General features: G+C 41.8%; 1 protein-coding gene across 1 annotated transcript in view; it reads left to right on the top strand.

Annotated features, from left to right (window-relative positions):
• Positions 1-20,404, top strand: part of LOC129363508 (E3 ubiquitin-protein ligase SMURF2-like) — a 35,250-nt gene that overhangs the window by 5,890 nt on the left and 8,956 nt on the right. Inside the window, exons 3-11 of the mRNA XM_055035628.1 lie at positions 2,896-3,029; positions 6,248-6,313; positions 7,471-7,555; positions 7,716-7,799; positions 8,037-8,251; positions 10,555-10,639; positions 13,443-13,601; positions 13,712-13,759; positions 17,709-17,910. Of these exons, the coding sequence (XP_054891603.1) occupies positions 2,896-3,029; positions 6,248-6,313; positions 7,471-7,555; positions 7,716-7,799; positions 8,037-8,251; positions 10,555-10,639; positions 13,443-13,601; positions 13,712-13,759; positions 17,709-17,910 (1,078 nt within the window). The remainder of the gene's footprint in view (positions 1-2,895; positions 3,030-6,247; positions 6,314-7,470; positions 7,556-7,715; positions 7,800-8,036; positions 8,252-10,554; positions 10,640-13,442; positions 13,602-13,711; positions 13,760-17,708; positions 17,911-20,404) is intronic.

The following is a 20,404-nucleotide window of genomic DNA, read 5'->3' as shown; positions in this document are numbered from 1 at the left end:
CTAGAACTCATTAGAGGAACTACTTTTCGGCAAAACGCTGGTAAAAAACTGTGAAAGGATTAATAAAGGAGCCATGTTGTAATGACGTCCTGAAGAAGGAGTTTCAGAAAGAGCAGGAGCTTCTTAAAGAGACAGAAGCCCAATTCCAAGGTTTTAAACCAGGAAGTAAAATTTCTTTTAAATCATATTTCATGTATAGAACATTTTGTAACAATTGCAGGTAGCATGGTTACCTGATTGTGCTACAAAATGGCATTTGTTGCTGGAAAGCACATAATACTGCCCCTGTATTGATAAATACGGTAGGTGGTTGCGAAGGGGTGTGAAAACGTCTGCAATGCATTTCACTGTTTATTTATTCCTGCCTGTTTTCATGCTGCAGCCCTACAGAGAGACTGTCATAATTAACCGTACAGTAGAGAATTATGGATCTATGGATTTCCACTCCGAGAAAAACGTCAGGTTGCGGTGCCAACGTCTAAATGCTAATTGCGTAGGATTTATACTCTTTGCATTTTTAAATCATATCCATACCCTCATTTTCCCTTTACTTTGACAAAAAAAAACTAACTTTGAATGTAATGGAAACGGTGCATCGAGTCCTAAAAATCTGCTGCCTGTTTTATGGTCAAGCTCACTTTTATCATCGGGACTCAGCTTGGTTTTATTGTCTACGACTGCGTTAAAATTCTTCGCCAGTCTAATGAGTTTTACAACACGACTGCGTTTTTTTTTATTTTGTTTGTTTTTTCTTTTTTTTTTTTCTTTCTCGCTCACATCCACGTCCCTCCCATCGTGTCTGACTTGACGGAGCGGCTCTCTTCCCATCGCACCCAAGACAGGCATTTGGCACGCGCTCAAAACGTCCAGACGTCTTACTCACAGCCCCATTGTTTCGGATCCCGCTTGGTGAAAAGCAGTGGCGTAATTACACAGAGGACGCGGCTCTGCAAATCGCTCAGACGATTCGCTTTAAGCCGAGGGTGGGCTCCCTCCCGAGCAGATGTGCCACGACAAGTTCAGATGGCAACTTTTTTTTTTTTTTTCCCCTCCTTGCAGCCTCACACATTCACACACGCGGGAGAACCTCATTAGAGCTCATTAGAGCCAAAGTCCGACAGCAGACAGACATAAACAATAAATAAACCCACTTTTTTGGTAAATTTGTCTTTCATTTCCAATATGTATCTTGGCTGCTGTGACTTGTTTGAGCTGCCGGCTCCAGTTTATTTATTTTTACTGACCCCAGAAGGCAGGCCCGTTGATTGGTTGTTGTTTCTGCCAACAGCAGTAGCCCGGGTAAGATGGCGGCCATGTTGGCCTGCTTGGCAACATGGCTAATTTTAGCCTTTAATTGAAGTGATTTTTGTTTGCAGTTTGAAATAATTCTTCCGAAATTCCTCAAAAAAGTTTTCATTCCCTTGAACGCGAAATAGCACGTGATTTTAAAAGTGGAAAGAAAATGATATGACTTATTTTGAGGAGTTTTGATTCTTTGCCAACAGAAAATCTGAAAAGTGTGGTGTACGTTTGAAGTTACTGCTTTAGCTGCAGCTCTACCGTCTTTCCACATTTAGGGAGTGAAAATTCTTCCCTGCAATAAAGGTCAGAGTCAGCAGGATTGGATGGAGAGAATTAGTAAATATTTTTAAATCTTGACATTGATTCAAAGTAGCATTTATTTCTTTACTTTGACTTTGACTGGCACCTTTTATCTAAAGCTTTTGTTGAAGTTGATTCTGATTTATTGTGTGAACTACATTTACTCTTTGAAGAACATTTCACTTCCCTTTAGGCTCAGTAAAGAACTTTTTGGATTTGAATTTTATAAATTCCAATTAACAATGTAAAAAGAAAACAAAACTGACAGTATGATCAGAAAATAATGATGAATTAAATTGAACTCCATTAATTTGTCAAGCGTTTGAATTTTCACTTTGCGGTCTGAGTACGAATGCACGGCTCTCCCACTCAGCTCCTTCAGACTAGCCAGCAGCAATTAACAAACAGCCTGTAGTATCCACACTACCAAGGTGTTAGACAACGGTTTATATTGGACCATTAACCTTCAATGCAACATTGGTAAAAACATTGTTGAAGTGTTAATAGAGGAGCACTGTCATGGCGACTTCCTGGTGGAGTTTCAGAAAGAACAGGAGTTTCTTAAAGAGACAGAGACCCAATTTTATTGCTTTAAATTACAAACTCAAAGTTCTTTGAAGCCATATTTTATATCTACAGAATTTTCATAAGAACTGAGGGTAACATAGTTACTTGATTGTGCTGTAAAAATTATACTATGTGGCTGGAAAATGCATTACTGCCCCTTTTAGCAATTTCTAAATGAATAGAACCTTCCTGAATAAGCCTTTAGTTTACCATTCACCTCAGAGTGCTGGTGCTGCAAGGCGGGTTCACAGATCAGTCACTGGTTCTTCTGTTAGCATGTCCTTGACGAGGTACAGCTGGTGTGTCACCGTACAGCATTACGCTGCTGCTCTTTATCTCCCTTCCTACAGTCCCGTCCCACTCTTCCTGCTGGGAACGTTATGAAAAAGCTCGAAGGGTTCACACTTTGCCTGTCATGCTCAGGGCCAGACGCCGAGATGCTCAGGGCCAGATTTACACATTCACACCCGCCGGCTGGAAAATCCCCTTGAGCCGCCACACTTTCCTCTTCCTCGTCTGTCTCCGCGTCCCGAGTGTCGTCCTTGATGCAGAGCTTTGTTCGTGGCTCCTATTGTTGGGAGTCGGTCTAGTCTGGGGGTGGGGGGGACCCAGGACATCCTCAGTGAACTTTGTGATAGATCTCGCAAACGCGTCGTTGTCCGCCTTCATCCTAACGTTGTTTATGATTTGTAAGCAAACATCCGTTCTGCTCCCGTTTCACCTCAGGTACATCGGGAAATCGGATTCAATCACCATCAGCGTGTGGAATCACAAGAAGATTCATAAGAAGCAAGGGGCCGGGTTCCTGGGCTGTGTCCGCCTTCTGTCTAATGCCATCAACCGCCTTAAAGACACAGGCTGTAAGTATCAGTGACGCTTCAAAGTAGCAATTTCCCTCAAGACAACCTTTATCATTGCTTTTCAAAGTACGTCTCTTTGGTTTCAAGTAGAACAATCAGCTTTATATGTTTAAAATGTTTCCTGTTTTATATATATGGTGCAAAAATATCAAATAAATTATGCTGACTTGTCCAATTTGTAACAAAATCTAACAAGTTGCAACTGAAAGATAATAATTATAGTAAGTTTCAGTGGTAGCTAATCCACTGTAGCTATTTGGATTAGCTATTTTCGCTAATCCAAAAGCACTAAATACTAACTTTAGCTCCGCTAATAATTTTGATGTATCAGAATAAATTTATTTTGATAGCTATCCGTATTGTCACCATTGATAGTTGTATTATTTTCTTCACTGCTTGTTCAATGAAAATGTCAAAAAACAATCACACTTCTTTACATCCTAAAGAAACCAGATAAATAGTTCTTATGATCACTTTTAGCGCTATCACAATAAGACTGCTAAATGTCACCCCCCCATAACCAAAACATCAGCACACATGCCGATCACATCCCAATGTACTCGGAGCATCTGACAGCAGTCTAACTGGACTGTGAAAAGGGTCGACCAGAACAGGAAGAGCCGCTCAGCATCACCCTGCAATTACGGTAAAAAAAGAAAAAAGCGCCTTGTGTCAGAAGTTAGCCGGGTGAACGAGACGGAGGCTTCTTCCGCAAAACGTCTTCCTCGAAAATGCCGGACAGATTTAGCTGACGACACGGCAGCAGTCTGGAGATGGTGTTTTGAGCTGGTACCTGCTCTGGGGCTCTGTGGTTTTGTTGGCTGAACTGGGAAAGAATCCCGTAACTTTTCCTAGAAACTCCTGACACGGTTTTTCTGAAGCGACACAGGAAACCTGAAGTTTATGCAGCAGCTGCGAGTGGTTTGCTTTTGCATTTCCCACTTTTTTTTTCCTTCTTTCTTTTCCTCTCCTGCCCTCGTCCTCGCCCCTCGGTTTCCCCTCCAGTCTCGTCCATGAGATGGCAGAACGTGTGTGAGCGCACACACACACACACACACACACAAATGAAATACCATTGTGACTAACCTCCATCTCCGTCTGCCGATCTAGACAACCGGTCATTTTGCACAGACATACATAATTGTACAGCTATTTATGTTTAAGCGCAGATTTGTAGTTTTCTCTCTGTTGTGGTCTTCGTCATTCTTGTTTTTTCTGCATTTACCGTCACTTGCCCCTCCACAAGCCCTAGAAATGGCATTGACTGTATCATTGGTGTATAATTGCAGCATGTCTTTGCTTCTCTGGAACAGCTATGTATGACTGCGCAGACTTAATTGCTCTTGTGAAATTATTCACACTCTTACAGCATTTTCACATTTTGTTCACTGGGCGGAGTTGTAGTTTTCTGTTTGATCGCCGATCTTTAAAAAAGCCTGACCTGCCGATTCCGATATTGTCCAAAACCGGTTTTTTTTTTCTTAAACATTTTTTAATAGTTGTCGCTGTGACGTGGCATTTCAGTTGGCAACATCGGCTGATTTTTCACACCTTTTCGGAGGTTGACAGAATCACTTGATAAGATCAATTTCACTCACAGTGAAGGAAATCAGAGCCTGTCAGTAGCTCCATCCACAAATTTAATATTACATAGTTTTGAGGAAAAATGCATGTGTTTCCAATTTTGGGGGGATCAGCCTCATGTGTTTTTCCAATTATTTTTTTTTTACGAGGTAAAGCTTTTAAAGGTCACAAGATATTTAAAAATATCACTAGGTAATTATGTGTTATTGGAGGACATTATTAAAAATACCTAAACACCAATTATAAAGTCTTAAAAATGACAGTAAGCCCCTGTTTGCCCCCGTAAAATAAATAAACAAACAACGCTAAGCCTGGCGGGGGCGCAACTAAAACCTGGTGGCCCGTCAGGCTTATAATACTCTAGGGGAAACCCTGTATACCAGGGGTATGCAAAGTGCTGCTCAGGGGTCTATTGTGACCCTTTAAATGAATTCAGTGTGGCCCCTGATCTCAATTCAAGAAAGACACAAATGTGGCCCTCTGAGACTTTGTAATCTTTTTTTTTTCCATGGGGAATTTTTAACTTCTTAAACAGTAAGTGTTAAGTACAACACCAATTTTCTTTCTTTGCATTAGCTTTTTTATTTCATCATTCGTGCCATAGGCAACCAGCTAGTTTTTGTTTTCTTTTTTTTTTTACTCATAAACACACTTGGGCACATCCCTGCATTATGTTTGGCTAAATACAACAAAGATCGCCGAAAAAAAAAGAGAGAGATTTTTGTGTTTTTAATTGGGGATGAGAGGAATTTGGCCCCTAAATGTAAGAATTTTATATAAGTTTGTGATTGTCCAAAGAGTATTAATAGTTTCCTAAATAATATTCTTTTTAAAAAAGTATGTTTTTGGGGTTTTTTTTGTGTTTTTTTTTTTCTGATGTAAGTGTTTTCTGTTTTCTCTTTCCTCTGAGGCTGCTGACCTTCCACCAGCCTTGTAACGATTTGACCATTTTGGTCCCTGTTTAGTCTAGGCGGACATCCTGAGCTGATCTGCATGACACCCAGACAGGAGGGAACAGATAGTGGCATTTTTTCATGTCTGGAGGCAACTTGGACTTTTTTTTTCTTTTTTTCTTTGCTGTGTGTGTATTTTTTTTTCTCTCTTTCTCCCTCGCTCTGAAATTCCACAGACTTTAAGCAAAAGTTCAGACAAAAGAGCTTCCAGACTTTGGCAGGGGGTTCACGTGCGCGCCGAGCGGAATGGCGCACGCCTTGTGCTGAAATCCGTCAAACATTTGACCCCGCCGCGTTTGAACCCAAGCCCGCGCCGTACCGAAAGCCTCGGTGAGACTTTTACGGCCCGTGGCTGTTCCATCTGTTCTCTGGCTCGGTCCCGAGCCGCGGCCTTTCAGACGGGAGAAATGAGAGACGGATAATGAGAGAGGGGGGAGGCCGACTATTGAGTGATGTAAACGATACGCCGCCGTGAGACTCATCCAAGCAGCGCGGAACGCGTCCAAACACATGCTGGTTTACATGTATCTCTCTCTCACATGAATCCTTTCTTCTCCTCCGGTCCAGTTCCAGATTGTTCTCTCTCTCTCTCTCTCTCTTTTTATTTCTGTTTTCATTCCTGTCTGTCTGATTGTGCTGTTTTTCACTCACTGTGCTTCTTCTGTTTTTGATCTTCAACAGACCAGAGACTAGACTTGAACAAGCTGAGCCCCAACGACAGTGACACAGTCCGGGGGCAGATTGTAGGTGAGTGCACCGAAGGAATCACGTTTTCTCAAATCACAGAATAATCGGATTACAATGTCAGGCTAAAAGAGTGGGGAAAGTCCAACCTTTAATGTGAGTGTGATAAAAATTAAAGGCCTGCGGCCAGCAAACCAACTTTGCCGGACGATAAATCATCCCAGAAGTTATTGTGATAAACGATAATATTGTTGCTTTGAGACCATTTTAGATTAATATATTGGAATATTACACATCTGAGTTACTCTTGCCATCTGAAGAAATGCAGGTACAACCAATCAGACCTAGGAGGAGGGTCTCAGTGCTGTCAATCACACTCATGTACTCACTGCTAAATGTGCTAATTATTGCAAAACGACTCATTGTTACAGGAAAACAGTTTATCTCCCGTCAACGGTGGCTGTGCTAACTAGCCTTAACGTTCACAACAGACTAGGCTAGCCACAGCATAGACTGCTAGGATGATTGACAGCGCTAAGACCCACCTCCTGGCTCTGATTGGTTGTTTCTAGACAGCATCAAGAGTGCTTAGTGGGGCTCAATATTTTTCATAGATTATCTGTCTTACACCAAACTGTCACGACATGATGACAGTTTCAACAAATATGTTAAAAATATATTTTTTTATAAGTGTTACATTACATACTGCAGCTTTAGTATTAGTATTTAGAACTGATAAAAGAAAGCACTAGTTCCATTGGTAGATTATTTCACATATGACAAAACATTTTTCCAAGTGAAATAATCTACCATTGGAACTTATGTTTTTTTTAATTGTATTATTTACATAAGTTACAAGTAAGTTAGTTTTGTCCTATTCCAAGTGTATTAATATATTTGTCCTAGAAACTAGATCAATAATACTTGGTAAGATTGTGTTTTTGCAAAGTGGGAAAAGAAATCTACTGCATAAAATCCACCTCCATTGTTGCTTTGGATTTTGATGTTAGCCATTTTCCTATTATTTTTAACCCTCTCCAGGCAGGTATTGCAGATTTGCAACAACTTAGCCAGTCTTTGCAAGTAATTTGAGCCTGAGAGGCTTAAAAACCTACGCTGTTTTTTTTTTTTTCATTCTTTTGTATTTCAATTTCATCAAGTCTGGTGTCTGCTGTCTAGTAACCATAGCATCTGCATCTGCCTGCCATGTGTTCCTGCAGTGAGCCTGCAGTCGAGGGACCGCATCGGCACCGGAGGCCCCGTGGTGGACTGCAGTCGGCTGTTCGACAACGACCTTCCAGATGGGTGAGTGATGGCGAAGCCTCTTCGGTTTCTCTCTCGGCCGCTGCGAGTCGCACACAACCACGCGCTCGCTCGCACGGCGCATTAAGGCAGGACCGATGTAAGAATGCGAGGTTGGCATGTCGGCTCACCGCTGTGCCTGTGTGTGTGTTTCTGCCGCCAGCTGGGAGGAGAGGAGGACGGCGTCTGGACGGATCCAGTACTTGAACCACATCACACGCACCACGCAGTGGGAGAGGCCGACCAGGTGAGTCGGAATCCCAAACCCGGACTTCTTTAGCGTCTAACGGAGAACCTCGCCCTCTGACCTCGGTTGATCCCAACTAGGAAATAAAAACCCTGGAGAGAACCAAAGTGGGTCTGAGGGAGAACATTTCCATGGCACATATTTTATGTATTCTTGCATTCTTTGTGTAATCGAGGCGTCACGTTCACTTCCATCCCTCCCCTCCGCTGTAACCTCCTTCTTCCCACCGACTCTTAGGCCCGCGTCGGAGTACTCCAGCCCCGGACGGCCGCTCAGCTGCATTGTAGACGAGAACACGCCTGTTAGCACGAACGGCGCCACGCCCACCACCGCGTTGCCTCCGAGCGACGGCGACCAGCGAGTCCAGGAGAGGCGGGTGCGGTCGCAGCGGCACCGCAACTATATGAGCAGAACCCACCTGCACATGCACCCGGACCTTCCTGAAGGATACGGTGAGCGGAACAGCAACGCCACATAAAACACACACACACGCTTTAACATACAGCACTTTGCAAAAGGTCTTTGACGAGGTTGTTTCCACACTTGAACAACTTTGATTTAAATCTCTGGTTCTCAAACGGTGCTACTTCTGCTACCAGAATCTGATTTACGAGGAGGTGGTACCCTGGGCTTCAGCCATTTTTGGTCCCCTGTTCACTGAGGGAGAAATCTTTTATTAATGCAAATCACAATACATTATTAATAGGTAGTCCTACTCATAAGCAGGTATGAATTGATGCATGGTAGGTTTAATGCAGTGGCTCCATGTTGTTTCCAAACAAAACGTACTATAATTTCATAATTTTCAAATACTTGACTTTTGTTTATAGTCGCAAAAATCACTAAATATTAATACAATTCACCTGACAGAGCTGTGCGAATTTTATATAAAGTACAATAAAATCCTTCCAGAACAGAAACATTTATTACTACTTAGAAACTGTGGAGTACTCATTACGGTTACAAATTTAGAACAGGTTCCAGAAAATACTTACTTATTATCCAGCAGCCCAGAAAAATAATTAAGACGAACTTAGAAAAACTAGTTGAGAAACTAGTTTCCCCATTTTTCCAAACCAGAAAAGGTATTAGACCGGAGGATACATACTGACTGGTACTTATCTAGCAACCCTGAACAGGAGTATGTAGTTTACAAACTTTTTATCAACATTATTAGACTCTTTTCTTCTTTTGCTCTTTCCTTTGGTTTGTTATTTTGTTTTTATTTACTTTCAATTGCCTTGTTGCTGAGAATGTGCTGAGAATGTGCAATATGAATGAAATTACCTGACATTACAATGCAAAATATGTATTCATGAACAAAAAAATATAAATCCCCCAAAAATTGGCGCCCTGGGCTTCTGCCCATTTATCCCCTCTAAAGTCTGCTTCAGTGTGGCATTTTTGCTGGCTTTTGTGAAAGTTTAGTATTAACTATTTACAATTTGAAAATAAAGCAAATTAGCTGTAACGTAGAGATAATAAACCAAAATAGTTAAAACATGGACTAATTGTTTTAAATGGCTGATTCTCATATAGGAAGTGAACTCAGAACAAAGTCCAGGTTTTTTTTTTGCCTTTTTGTGGCAAATTTGCAGTAAACTCACAATTATGCATTAGCGCAAAAAAATCTGTTGAATTTGCGCAAATTTCTGCAATCGCAGAATCACGACAAACCTGGAGGAGCCGATTGACGGGAATCGGAATAAGAAGCTACAACAGGCTGAATTTGGCCTTGAGTTTGACACATGTGGTCTAATAGAAGTTGTTATAAGCTTGGCAGCTGCGACGCTGCCCTCCTCCCCGCTTCCTTTTTCAGCCCACAGTGAAACAGATGTATTCATGTAAAAGATAGCGCAGAGACGAGCTGCAGTCGCTCCCTAAAGTCCGGAGAAGGTTTTTTTTTCCTCACAGTGAAGGAGGAACTGAAACGCATCCCTGGGTTTAGGAGGCTCTCTGTGGCTGTCAACGCCTTCAGAGAGGCTGTCTAAGTTATTAATCTGACAGCAAATTAGCACGATAGACTCGTGGGAATTTACATAAAGTCACTTTTGTTCTGAATATGCAGAATCAGGATCTGGTTGTTTCTTTTATATATATATATTTTTTTTATTTAATTTTTTTTTTAACAAAAAAACACAAGTGAAGTAAAAATGATTCAGCACTAATGTTGCACCGCAATCACATGGTGGAAACATTAGAGGGGAAAGTGTAACTGGACCCCGAGGGTACTTCCTGTGCCCTGCGGTCTCGCAGCTCAGTGTTAGGATATCATCGGCACGGCGTAACAGTCCTGGCATGTCTGAGAAAGCATTTCGCCGGCTTGACGGATAAGCGATGATACGTGTCACCCCCTCCCACCCCTGATTCCTGGAGGCTCATGTGAAGCATTTCGCGATGCGGCTCTTGACACGAACAGGAAGGTGGACGTGGCGAAGACGGTGGCAGAGGACAGGAAATCTCCGTCGGGCAGTGATGAATGAGCTCACCGACCGAAAACTCAGACGTTCCTCCTGCCTCCGCCCCCCCCTCACGTCTTGTCTCTCACCTCCTCCCCGTCGGCCGCTGTTTGGGATCTCGGCCGACTCGAGCCATCCTTTCATCTCCCATCTGTCAGATCGCTCTCGTACGCTGACAGATTGGGAACAGGCTGCCTGCACGTGGAATATGGATGCAACTTTGGAGAAGGGCTTTTAATTGACGGTTGAGGCGACGCGATTAACCCCTCTACATTTTTGTCGATGTCTTTTCACAGAGCAAAGGACGACGCAGCAAGGTCAAGTTTACTTCCTCCACACTCAGACGGGTGTCAGCACATGGCATGACCCCAGAGTGCCCAGGTATGAGTAACACAATCACTACTGTTTTCTACTTCACATCTAATATTTTCATTTAGCTCTTAACTAGAACTGAAACGATTAATCAAATTAATCACAGTGAAACGATTATTGAAGTAATCATCAACTAGTATGGAAATCGATTAATCAGATTAATCGCAATGAATCAATTATTACAATAATTGTCAACTAAATTAGTCATTGATTAATTGTCAAGTAGAGCCAAGCGTTCAGTAAAATATTCTGTTGTTGCATTTTAGACAGTAAAATGTTTGTTTTGGTGTTTAAAGAAATGAATCAGATTGTTAGTGTATTTGCATCTTGTGATCTATGTCTAATGCAGAAAACAGACCTAAATAAAAAATCTTCAGAAGGTGCCAAATATCACAAAGAGTGTTGTAAGAACAGGTTTCATAAAGTAATGTCTCAAGCCCCGACCTTAAATCTGTGCGCTCTGATTGGTCATAAGTTTCCTCTGAGCGATTCATTTCACATAGATCTTACATACGTGGTTTTAAATCAGACGGCCATTTTTAAATCATTGTTTGTTTGGGTTTTTTTTGTATTAAAGCATCCACATTTTCCTGATATGTTAGCCGGGACGTGGCTGAGAATAAATCTAAAAGAAAAGATCAAACCAGCGCAGCAGATGTTTCGATGGGTGGTCCGCTTAATGCCGTGCTCGCGAAGATTTCCGCCGCATCTGTTTCGCCGCGCTCCGCCAACGGCGTTCACATCCGCACCGTCAACTTACAAACAGCCCGACGGCCGGCGTCGATGGACGCGCCATGTTGCCGGCTTCTATTTCACAGCGAGTTCTGACCCAAACGCACACGTTGACATGTGCGGCGTCCATTTTCCCCCAGTCCCGCATAAACACAGCTCGCTTTGATTGTTCTCAATGGAGTCTGATGGCGAGTCGTATGGAAAAGTATAATATGAACCACCACACTAAAAAGCAACCCAAAAATAGCGGCTGAAATCTCAGCAAAGAGCTGAAACTGAGTGTGAAGAGCAGCAGCAAGATCACCAAGTACTTTTTGTCTTGTGTTTCTTGTGCAAATATCTTCTTATACGTGAAATAAGATAATATACAGATAACTATTTGTTAATATTGAAAACAAATTTACTAGTTCCACTGACATTTTTCTTATGTTTTCGGTGAAGCAAGCTACAAGTGGAACTAGTACTTTTTAAAATTAATATTAAGAAATTATTGACTTAAAACAAGCTTCTACGTCTTGCTGAAATGTTAATTGTGAGTTAGTTTTGTCTTATCTCAAGTGCACCAACATATTTGCACTACAAACTAGACTAAAAATACTTGGTAAGATCTTGTGTGTTAGCAGTGAAGTGTAAATGTTGTCTTAGATAACCGGGGAAAAACTTTTAAAAAAAGAATAATCTAATCCGCATGTTGCTAAGTTTGCAATATTTCTTCTTTTCTGTGAAATTTCAGGATCATATTTGTCTGTTTTGCAACGCAGTTCTCTTAAAACGCGGTGGACTTGGCTTGGATTGACTCTCGTTTCGGTCCAGAAAGCACTTTGAGGATTGCTCGTCTACCTTTTCGATGCCTGTAACCAGATTCTTTTTCTTTTTTTTTTTCTCTGTGCTGTAGCAGCGCTACCCGACCCGCGCCGCGCCTAACGTGCCTGGGGCAGTCCCAGCTGACCCCGTCGGAGGCATGTGGGTCGTGTCGATTACGGCATCCCGGAAGAATGCGCAAAATATTTGCACATGCTTTTCCAAAACATGCCTCAGTGCGCTCCCTTTAATAAAACTTCATCGATCACGTCTCCCGTCTGTTGAATATGGATGACTTTTTCATAACTCTTCTGGTCACGCAACAGCTTACACCATGAGCTGCACTCGTTCTGAATCTAAAAGTTTGAGGGAATTTTATTTTATTTATTTATTTTTTTTGCTCCCTTTGTTTTGCCTGCAAACAGAAATAATTAAAAATTCCAAAAACCTCACATAGATTCTCAGTCTAGTTTCTAGGAAAAACATCTTAGCATGTTTGACATAAGACAAGGCTGACATACAAGTAACACTTTCATCAAGAATTAGAAGCTTTTTTTAGTCAATAGTATCTTAATATTGACAAAAAAAACTATTTCACTAATAGCTAGGGATGCACCAATCCAGTGATTTCACTTCCGATACCAATATCTGAAAAACAATACTGAGCACTCTACAAATGTTTCTTTTTTAAAAACAGACAAAAAATTTTACTGAATTAGAAATTTATTTGATAACTCTGCATCAGTACAGGAACTTAAATACACTGACAGTGTCACTAGTCTGGCCAGACATGTGAAACAACAACTTTAATTTGTTCAGTACGATCAGCCAATGTAAAATAAATGATACTAAAACTACCTTGGTCACACATGTACAAAAACAAACTGCAACAAATCATTTTTCAAAGGTTTCAGAAAGTGCAATTAGGAATTTCAAATATAATGTGAAATAAATAATAAAGCACGATTGCTCTAGAAATTCTTTCAGTATCAAGACCAATAAAGACATTAATATCAGATCGGTGCGTCCATACTCATACCGACACTTTTTTCCATGTTATATGTGAAATAATCTATCGCTTTTTTGATCAATATTACAAATTATTGACTTAAAACAAGCTCCTATTTCTTTCTGAAAGGTTAATGGTAAGTTAGACCAGAAACATTTTGTGTTTTTGCAGTGAACATTCGGCTCTGTTTTCAAGTGTGACTGACAGGGATAGTAAATAATCATCATGTTTTGTTCTGAAACCTGGTTTTGCGTCTCTGTTGCGCCTCAGAGACCTGAGCAATGTGAACTGCGAGGAACTCGGTCCGCTGCCGCCGGGATGGGAGATCCGCAACACCGCGACGGGGAGGGTCTACTTCGTCGACCACAACAACCGAACCACGCAGTTCACCGACCCGCGGCTCTCCGCTAACCTGCATCTGGTCCTGAAGTAAGAGCTGTAGCACTCAATAACACAAGTAAAAAAAAAAGTAAAGACAAGAAAAAAACCCCCACAGAAAACGAGATGAAAAATTATGTTTTTATTTTTGATTTATTCAGTCCAAGTTCCAACGGTTCTCGAGGAGGCAGCGAGAGTCAGAACGTCAGGTAAGGACCCGGCCCTACATCTGTCTGACGGATTTACACTGGAATACTGTTCCAAAGTGTGTTGACCACCGCAGGCAATCGTACAGACACACACACACACACACACACACACACACACACACACACACACACACACACACACACACACACACACACACACACACACACACACACACACAGAGAGAGAAATGTATACATGTTCTAGGCTTCCCACATCCTTTTCTGTCCTGACATTTCAGAAATTCTTCAGAGGTTTTAATCATGAAAGCGTTTTTTAGCACTCGATCCGTCACGAAGTTGTCTTTGGCCGGACATCAAATAGCCGAGTGAAAACCGATGCTGTTATGTGTGTGTGTATTTGTGTGTGTGTGTGTGTGTGCACGGGGGTGTGTGTGCGTGGGTGTGGGTGTGTGTGTGTGTGTCTGGAGCGTCTCATGTCCAGGAAACTGAGGTATTCGTCCCGCGCCCAAGTCGATGAACAAGCTGGATTTGAGCGTCCATACATGCAGTTATGATGGTCTCAACTCGTGTCCAGCTGTAGCAACACAGTCCCACTGCCCTTTTTTTTAAAATATTCTTCGTTTGAAGTTTTTATTTGAAAAAAGAAATATAAAGATGTAAAAAATCTTTTGATATTTTTTTATGTCTGAAAAATCGCTAAGTTGACAAAATGTGGCGATTATTATTAATCGACAGAGCTAAAGGGGACAATCGCTGATTTTAGATGTTTGTGGAAGTAGATAAGATCGGTTCCACGTCTAAGTAACGACCGATTTCCAACCAGCCAAAGTTAAGGAAATCAAAGCAGATTTACTGATGCACGCAGAAACCTTCCACTTCTGTCTTTTCTTTACAAGTCTCGCGTTTTTATCCCGCAAGAGACGTCTTGCCTCGACATTATCACCGTGCCTTGCAGCGAGTATTGAGCCTCAAGTTTGGGAGTCGTGATGGGATATAACAGGAGCCTGCTTCAACCTGTTGTGTTTATATGAACAGCGCATCGTATGATCTACTCCCTCTTCTGTTTAGTTTCAGAGCGAACTCTGAAGGGACTCTCAAACTTGTGACAAACGTCTGGAAAATCCATCAGTCCTCCTGGTTCACTGTCAAGACATCTGCCTTTTATCAGGCCAGAGATTGTAGACATTTTCACCTCTCGCGTGCCGTCATCCCGCAAAAATGTCAGATATATATGATGTCCATCAAAGTTGCAGTTTATAGCGCTGCATGGTTTTGGTTAAGACGTTCCCCGGCACTGTTGCCGTCTTGCTCCCTCTTCTAGTTGAGGTCAGCGTCCAATAGGTAACCGAATCCACGTCTGCTTTTTTTTTTTTTTTCCTCTCCCCTCCCATCTCCCAAGACCTGGCTGTGGGATTCACGTGAGAAAAGGACGTCTACTTTTCTTGGAGATGTTTGTGATTGATTAAAAGTGTGTCGGGGTTGCGTTCAGGTAACATGTTCCAGTCACTCGTCAATACGCAGCTGGAAAGAGAACAGAGAGAGAGACGGAGCGGCAGCGTTTGTTTTATGGGTGAGAGAGATTCTCCGTTCCTCTCCTTCCCTCCCTGCCGTGTTTGGGTGCTGTCAGAAGAGTAACCTTCGCGCCTCCCCCCCACGTCTGCTCCTCGGTCTAGTCGGCAGGAAATAAAGGGATTCATGAGGAGGGCTCGAGCGTCCTATGGGGGCCATGTGGCGTTCTGGGATGGCAGGAAGTGATTCCATTATGCTGCACCAGACCCCACAAACCAAATGGCCGCTGTGGTGAGGTGGAATGCAGTCTATCGAGTGGGTGGATACATTAAAGGCTAAACCAACTCTTTACAACTGGGATCTGTCTGGAGGTCATTTGTTACCACTTCCAGTTAGTTTTTTTTTCTTCATTTAATTGGAGCTGCATAGTGGCAACAATCCGTAAATCAATACGATGGTAAATACTGTGACTTTGGCAGAAGAGACGCAAGTTAACAATTAAGTCAATAAGAGGACATTTTTTTCTCTTGTATCAAGAAGGTCCACCATCTCAGTTTTTCATAATAGGCTGATTTTTTTAAAAAAATTATTGCATTTTGATATTATTTTGTCTGCCGTATTAAATACTGACAAAAAATTTGTTAATGTTTTATCACATTAAACTTAAGTATCCATAAAATATAACAAAACAGGAACTTCTTAGGTTGCTTGATAGAAAAATAGAAGATGAAAGAACGTAAAATTTTGAATTTTCCATGAACAGAGAGATGTTCATGCAAACATGTCTGTGGTTAAAACTTTGCTCCATAAAGTGGACAATCCTCAAAACCAACTGTATAAAATATCATGTATTTAAAGTACATGATATTTTAAGTAGAAGTTGACGCTACTCGGCTAAATCAGCTCTATTAACCTGAGGCTTAAGGAGCTTGTCGAGTGTGTATAGTTTTAAAGTGTATTTTGCATCCCACACCAGACCCTGGACGTTTCTCTTCTGGAATCTCTCCGCCATCTTTATTCCTGGCTCCCTTTTAAGGATGACCAGCAGCGCCCTCTGCTGGATGGCGGCTAAACCACAACACTGAAAGAAGATCTCAGCCGACATTATTAATAAATTGGAACTGATTTTAATCTAATCAACCATTAATTGACTACAAATCATAATTCAATTAATTGTTTGCATTCCTACTTGGCAACATCTTTACATGAATAACAGAATAATGTGTTTAGCTTTCAACTTCAGGGTCAACATGTATGCTGACATCGATTATGGAAGTGATCTCCAAGCGACGGCCCAATAACAACTCTGGATTTTATATCTCTGTTAGTATTAGCAAGATCTTTAAAAGCAAACTAAATACAGCAGGTTGATTGTAGAACTGCTTTCAATTAGAGATGTTCCAAGAAACCAGCTGCTGTCCAGAATCATGTGATTTTATTCTCAGGCCTCGACTGGCGATCAGCAAGTCAGAACCTGATATCTGAATATCATATCTAACGATACAGTGCAGAAAAAGGGAGGGAAAATATAGTATTCTGTCGCTGTCATAATCTGTTTCTTAAAAGAAGTAATAAAGATGTACCTTCATTTTTGTTTTTATCTACTTATAGATACGTCTGTCCCAACACTCGGGCAGTGTTTATTTTTAGATTTCCTGTAATGCAGAGAGAGAGAGAGAAAACCGAATCTCTGTTTGTTTTACACAATTCAATTCTCAAATTATACACAGAATTAGAAAACATATTTTGTCAAGAAATCAAGATGCTTTGCATCTTGACCAGAAGTCCCCTCGGAATCCCTGATATAGTTTCAGCAGTAACCAGGTTATGATGTAATGTAAACGTCATAACTAGTGTTTTAAAAAATGGTTCAGAGTAGTTGATCCCCCCCAAGATCTCAGAATAACATTCTGAGCATCACTACCTTGTTTATTTTAAAGTTGCTTTTACAGGCTCCTCATAAATCATGAAAAAAATCATTTTTTTGTGTGTGTCTAAACTCAAATATTGGACCATCTCTGGGAGTTAAGAGTTGCCCCCTGCTGGTCGTTTTAAATAATGCATTTCTTTGGAGTTAATTTCTTTTAGTACCTCGAGGCTTCTACAGTGTGCGAGTGTAATCTATTTTATTACAACACTTTTTCCAGTTACCTCTATTGAAATGGCTTAAGGTTGGCAAAGCACTTTAACCACACCACAGTTGAAATTTAAAGTAGCAGCCATTGTTTTTTTTTTCCTTTAGAGAATTAAAATGACATGGGATCACATGTGGCTGAAGAGGAATTAAAAAAAAAAAAAGCAACAACGCACAATTTATGTTAAATTGATGAATCTTCTAATATTTGATGGGTGACTTTTATTTGTTTTCACCAAGTTATTTGGTTTCTAACCTCCTCTGTCTCGCCTCTTCCTGCCCCTGTTTGTGTTTTTCCTTCTCTCTCCATGTGTTCCACCTGTGGGTCCATCTCGCGGTTTACAGCCGTCAGAACCAGACCAAGGACCAGGTCCAGCAGGCCCTGGTGTCCCCGGGCCAGCTCCCAGAAGAGGCCGAGTGTCTCACCGTCCCCAAGTACAAGCGGGACCTGGTCCAGAAGCTGAAGATCCTGCGCCAGGAGCTGTCCCAGCAGCAGCCTCAGGCCGGCCACTGTCGCATCGAGGTGTCCCGCGAGGAGATCTTTGAGGTCAGCGCGCCACCTTAAACCTTTGCAAAACACGACCGTGACGGACTGTGACCGCAAAGTAGAACGTACAGTGCCTTGTAAAAGAGGTATTTATTCCCCAGAGACGTTTCACAGTTTGTCACACGACGACCCGCAAGCCGAATTTTATTGGGCACATACTGTCGTGGAGGGAAAGTCGTGGACGGTTTTGACATTTTTAGAATAAAAATGTAGAACGTGTTGCTCTTATTTATATCTGCGCCCCTCGAGTCATAACAGCGTCAGCGACATCGCTCAGGTCTTTTGTGAATAATACTTCATATTTTGGCACCAAAATACTGTCAAAAAAACTAGCAAAACACTTTGGTCTCAGTTAGCCGGGTGTTTGTAAACATTAAATTTCAAGTCTTGCCACATGTTCTTTGGATTTACATCTGGGCTTTGACCGGGTCATTCTGTCGCTTTGCTTCAAACCAGTGCATTGTAGCTCTGAATGCTATAAAGTCTGAACCGTAAAATTTTATTATAATCTTACCTGATTTAGAGTTATTAAACTCAAATTAAAGGAACTCAGAGTGTACGCAGTCTTGCCGTTTTCTGGAAGTTTGTTCCAGATTAGTGGAGTATAGAAAACGAATGGTGCTCCTCCATGTTTGGTTCTGGTTTTGGGGATGCAAATTAGACTGGAACCAGAAGGCCTGAAGCTTCGGATTTCGTTTTGTAACCCAGCTCGATGGCGTTATCTTGACATGTCTGCTGCGTTCCTTGGTCTTCTTCACGCTGGTTGTTCACCGGCAAACAAAACAAAAAAAAACCCAATAAATTGTTCACAGAACATCTGGACTTGTGCTGACAATAAATGGCACACAGCTGGACTCTGTTTACTAATAAGTGGTTTCCGAAGCCGATTGTTTGCGCTGGATTTTGCTTAGGGGTATCCGGGTAAATGGGTCTAAATCTAAATGCATGCATGACACCTTGTTATGGTAAGAACATCCATACCGAAGAACCTCCGGTATGGATGTTCTTCAACTTCACGGTTATGTGCTGATTTGTGTTGTTAAATCCTAAAAAATCCTAACAAAAGTTTGTGGTTATGACATGATGAAATGTGAAAGCAGATCTTGCCATGAGGCTGAGGCTACCGCTAACTAGCTGCCAACATACACTTGCTATGTGCTTGCTAATACAGCAGCAAGCAGATACGTTTGCTGCACATGCTGGTTTGATTTGGTTTTCAAGTACATATTTGTATTTTCAAAATATCAGTGACAGTCAGTTAATGCTAATGTTAGTTAACTATTTCCTAGCTGGCATTTTTCTGTCTGCAATGCGTGCGTTCAAATTTCTTGCCGGTTGTTTTGGACAACGTTTGCTTTTACCATTGGCTGAATTCTGTTGGCAAATTATACGAGGTTGGGTTCATTGTGTGCAAAACAAAAACTCGCCCAGAAATTTCAGGGTTTTGTTTCCAACCTTTCTTTGTTCCTCTCAGGTCCAGCAGGTCATCTCCACAACAGATACTCAGACTCACGGTATTTATTTCAACAAGAGATACAAATCCTTACACAAACTGTAGAGGGAGGCGCTCTACATTTCAGAAGAAACAACTTCGACAAACTTCACATCTAAAGTATGGTTAAAGTAATTCCAGTTGATTGTAACGCAGCAGGATCCCCCAACTACCTGAAGTTTCATTCAAAGCGGATTATCTTTAAAGGTCTTACATTTTACCTCCTGAAACCAGCAGACAGCAGAAAAAAACTCTCTGAAATGCAAATACAGCTTGAACACACAATAAACCCAATCTGTGTTTTTCTGAGTATTTTTTTTTTTGCTCGAGAAATAAAGATATATTGCGTTCAAATCACTAATTTCCCACTCACCGCTAAAAACATTTCTGCCTGTCGTCTACCGGTACATAACTCAGAGAATTGCTCATTACGTTGAGTTATTTTAAGCAATCGTCCTCTCGGCCTCCTTCTCACGTTCTCGGCGAAAGGTCGAGTGGGAGCGCGTTTCTCTCGCTCGTCGTTATCTACGATGTGCGAAGGCAGAGCCGCTCCAAATCCAAACCAGACCGCTCATTTTGAGAAGAGCGTTCTCTCAGCGGGGGGAGTGTTTTGGTTTTCTTTTTTTTTCTTCTCTCTGCATCGATGAGGTGCGGGGCCTTCACCAGAACAACACCACCTGCAACAGACTGCATGACCCTCATAAAGCACACGCTGGAATGTGCTGGAACGGCCGCGTCTGTTAATCTCGCCAAAGACATTTTTGTTGGCTGATCTCAACGTTTGACAGGGTTGAGGGTTGCGGGGGTGAGAGGGAGAGAAGGGGCAGAGCCAATCTTAAGGTTCAGAGAGACATAGCTGCATAACTTCTCCAGACCAAAGACGAGCAGTAAATTCTGCCCGCGTAGGAAACTCAACGTCGGCGAACGTCCACCGTGTTTATTTTTACAGCGCAGAGAAGACGTTCCCGTTTCTCCCACAACACCCTTGAGTTTGTCCGCTCC

Source organism: Poeciliopsis prolifica, unplaced genomic scaffold (assembly GCF_027474105.1).
Source record: "Poeciliopsis prolifica strain line A6 unplaced genomic scaffold, Auburn_PproV2 SCAFFOLD010, whole genome shotgun sequence".
Classification (NCBI taxonomy): Eukaryota; Metazoa; Chordata; class Actinopteri; order Cyprinodontiformes; family Poeciliidae; genus Poeciliopsis; species Poeciliopsis prolifica.
Note: the sequence above shows the minus strand (reverse complement) of the source record. Positions and strands in the feature narration are given on the sequence as shown.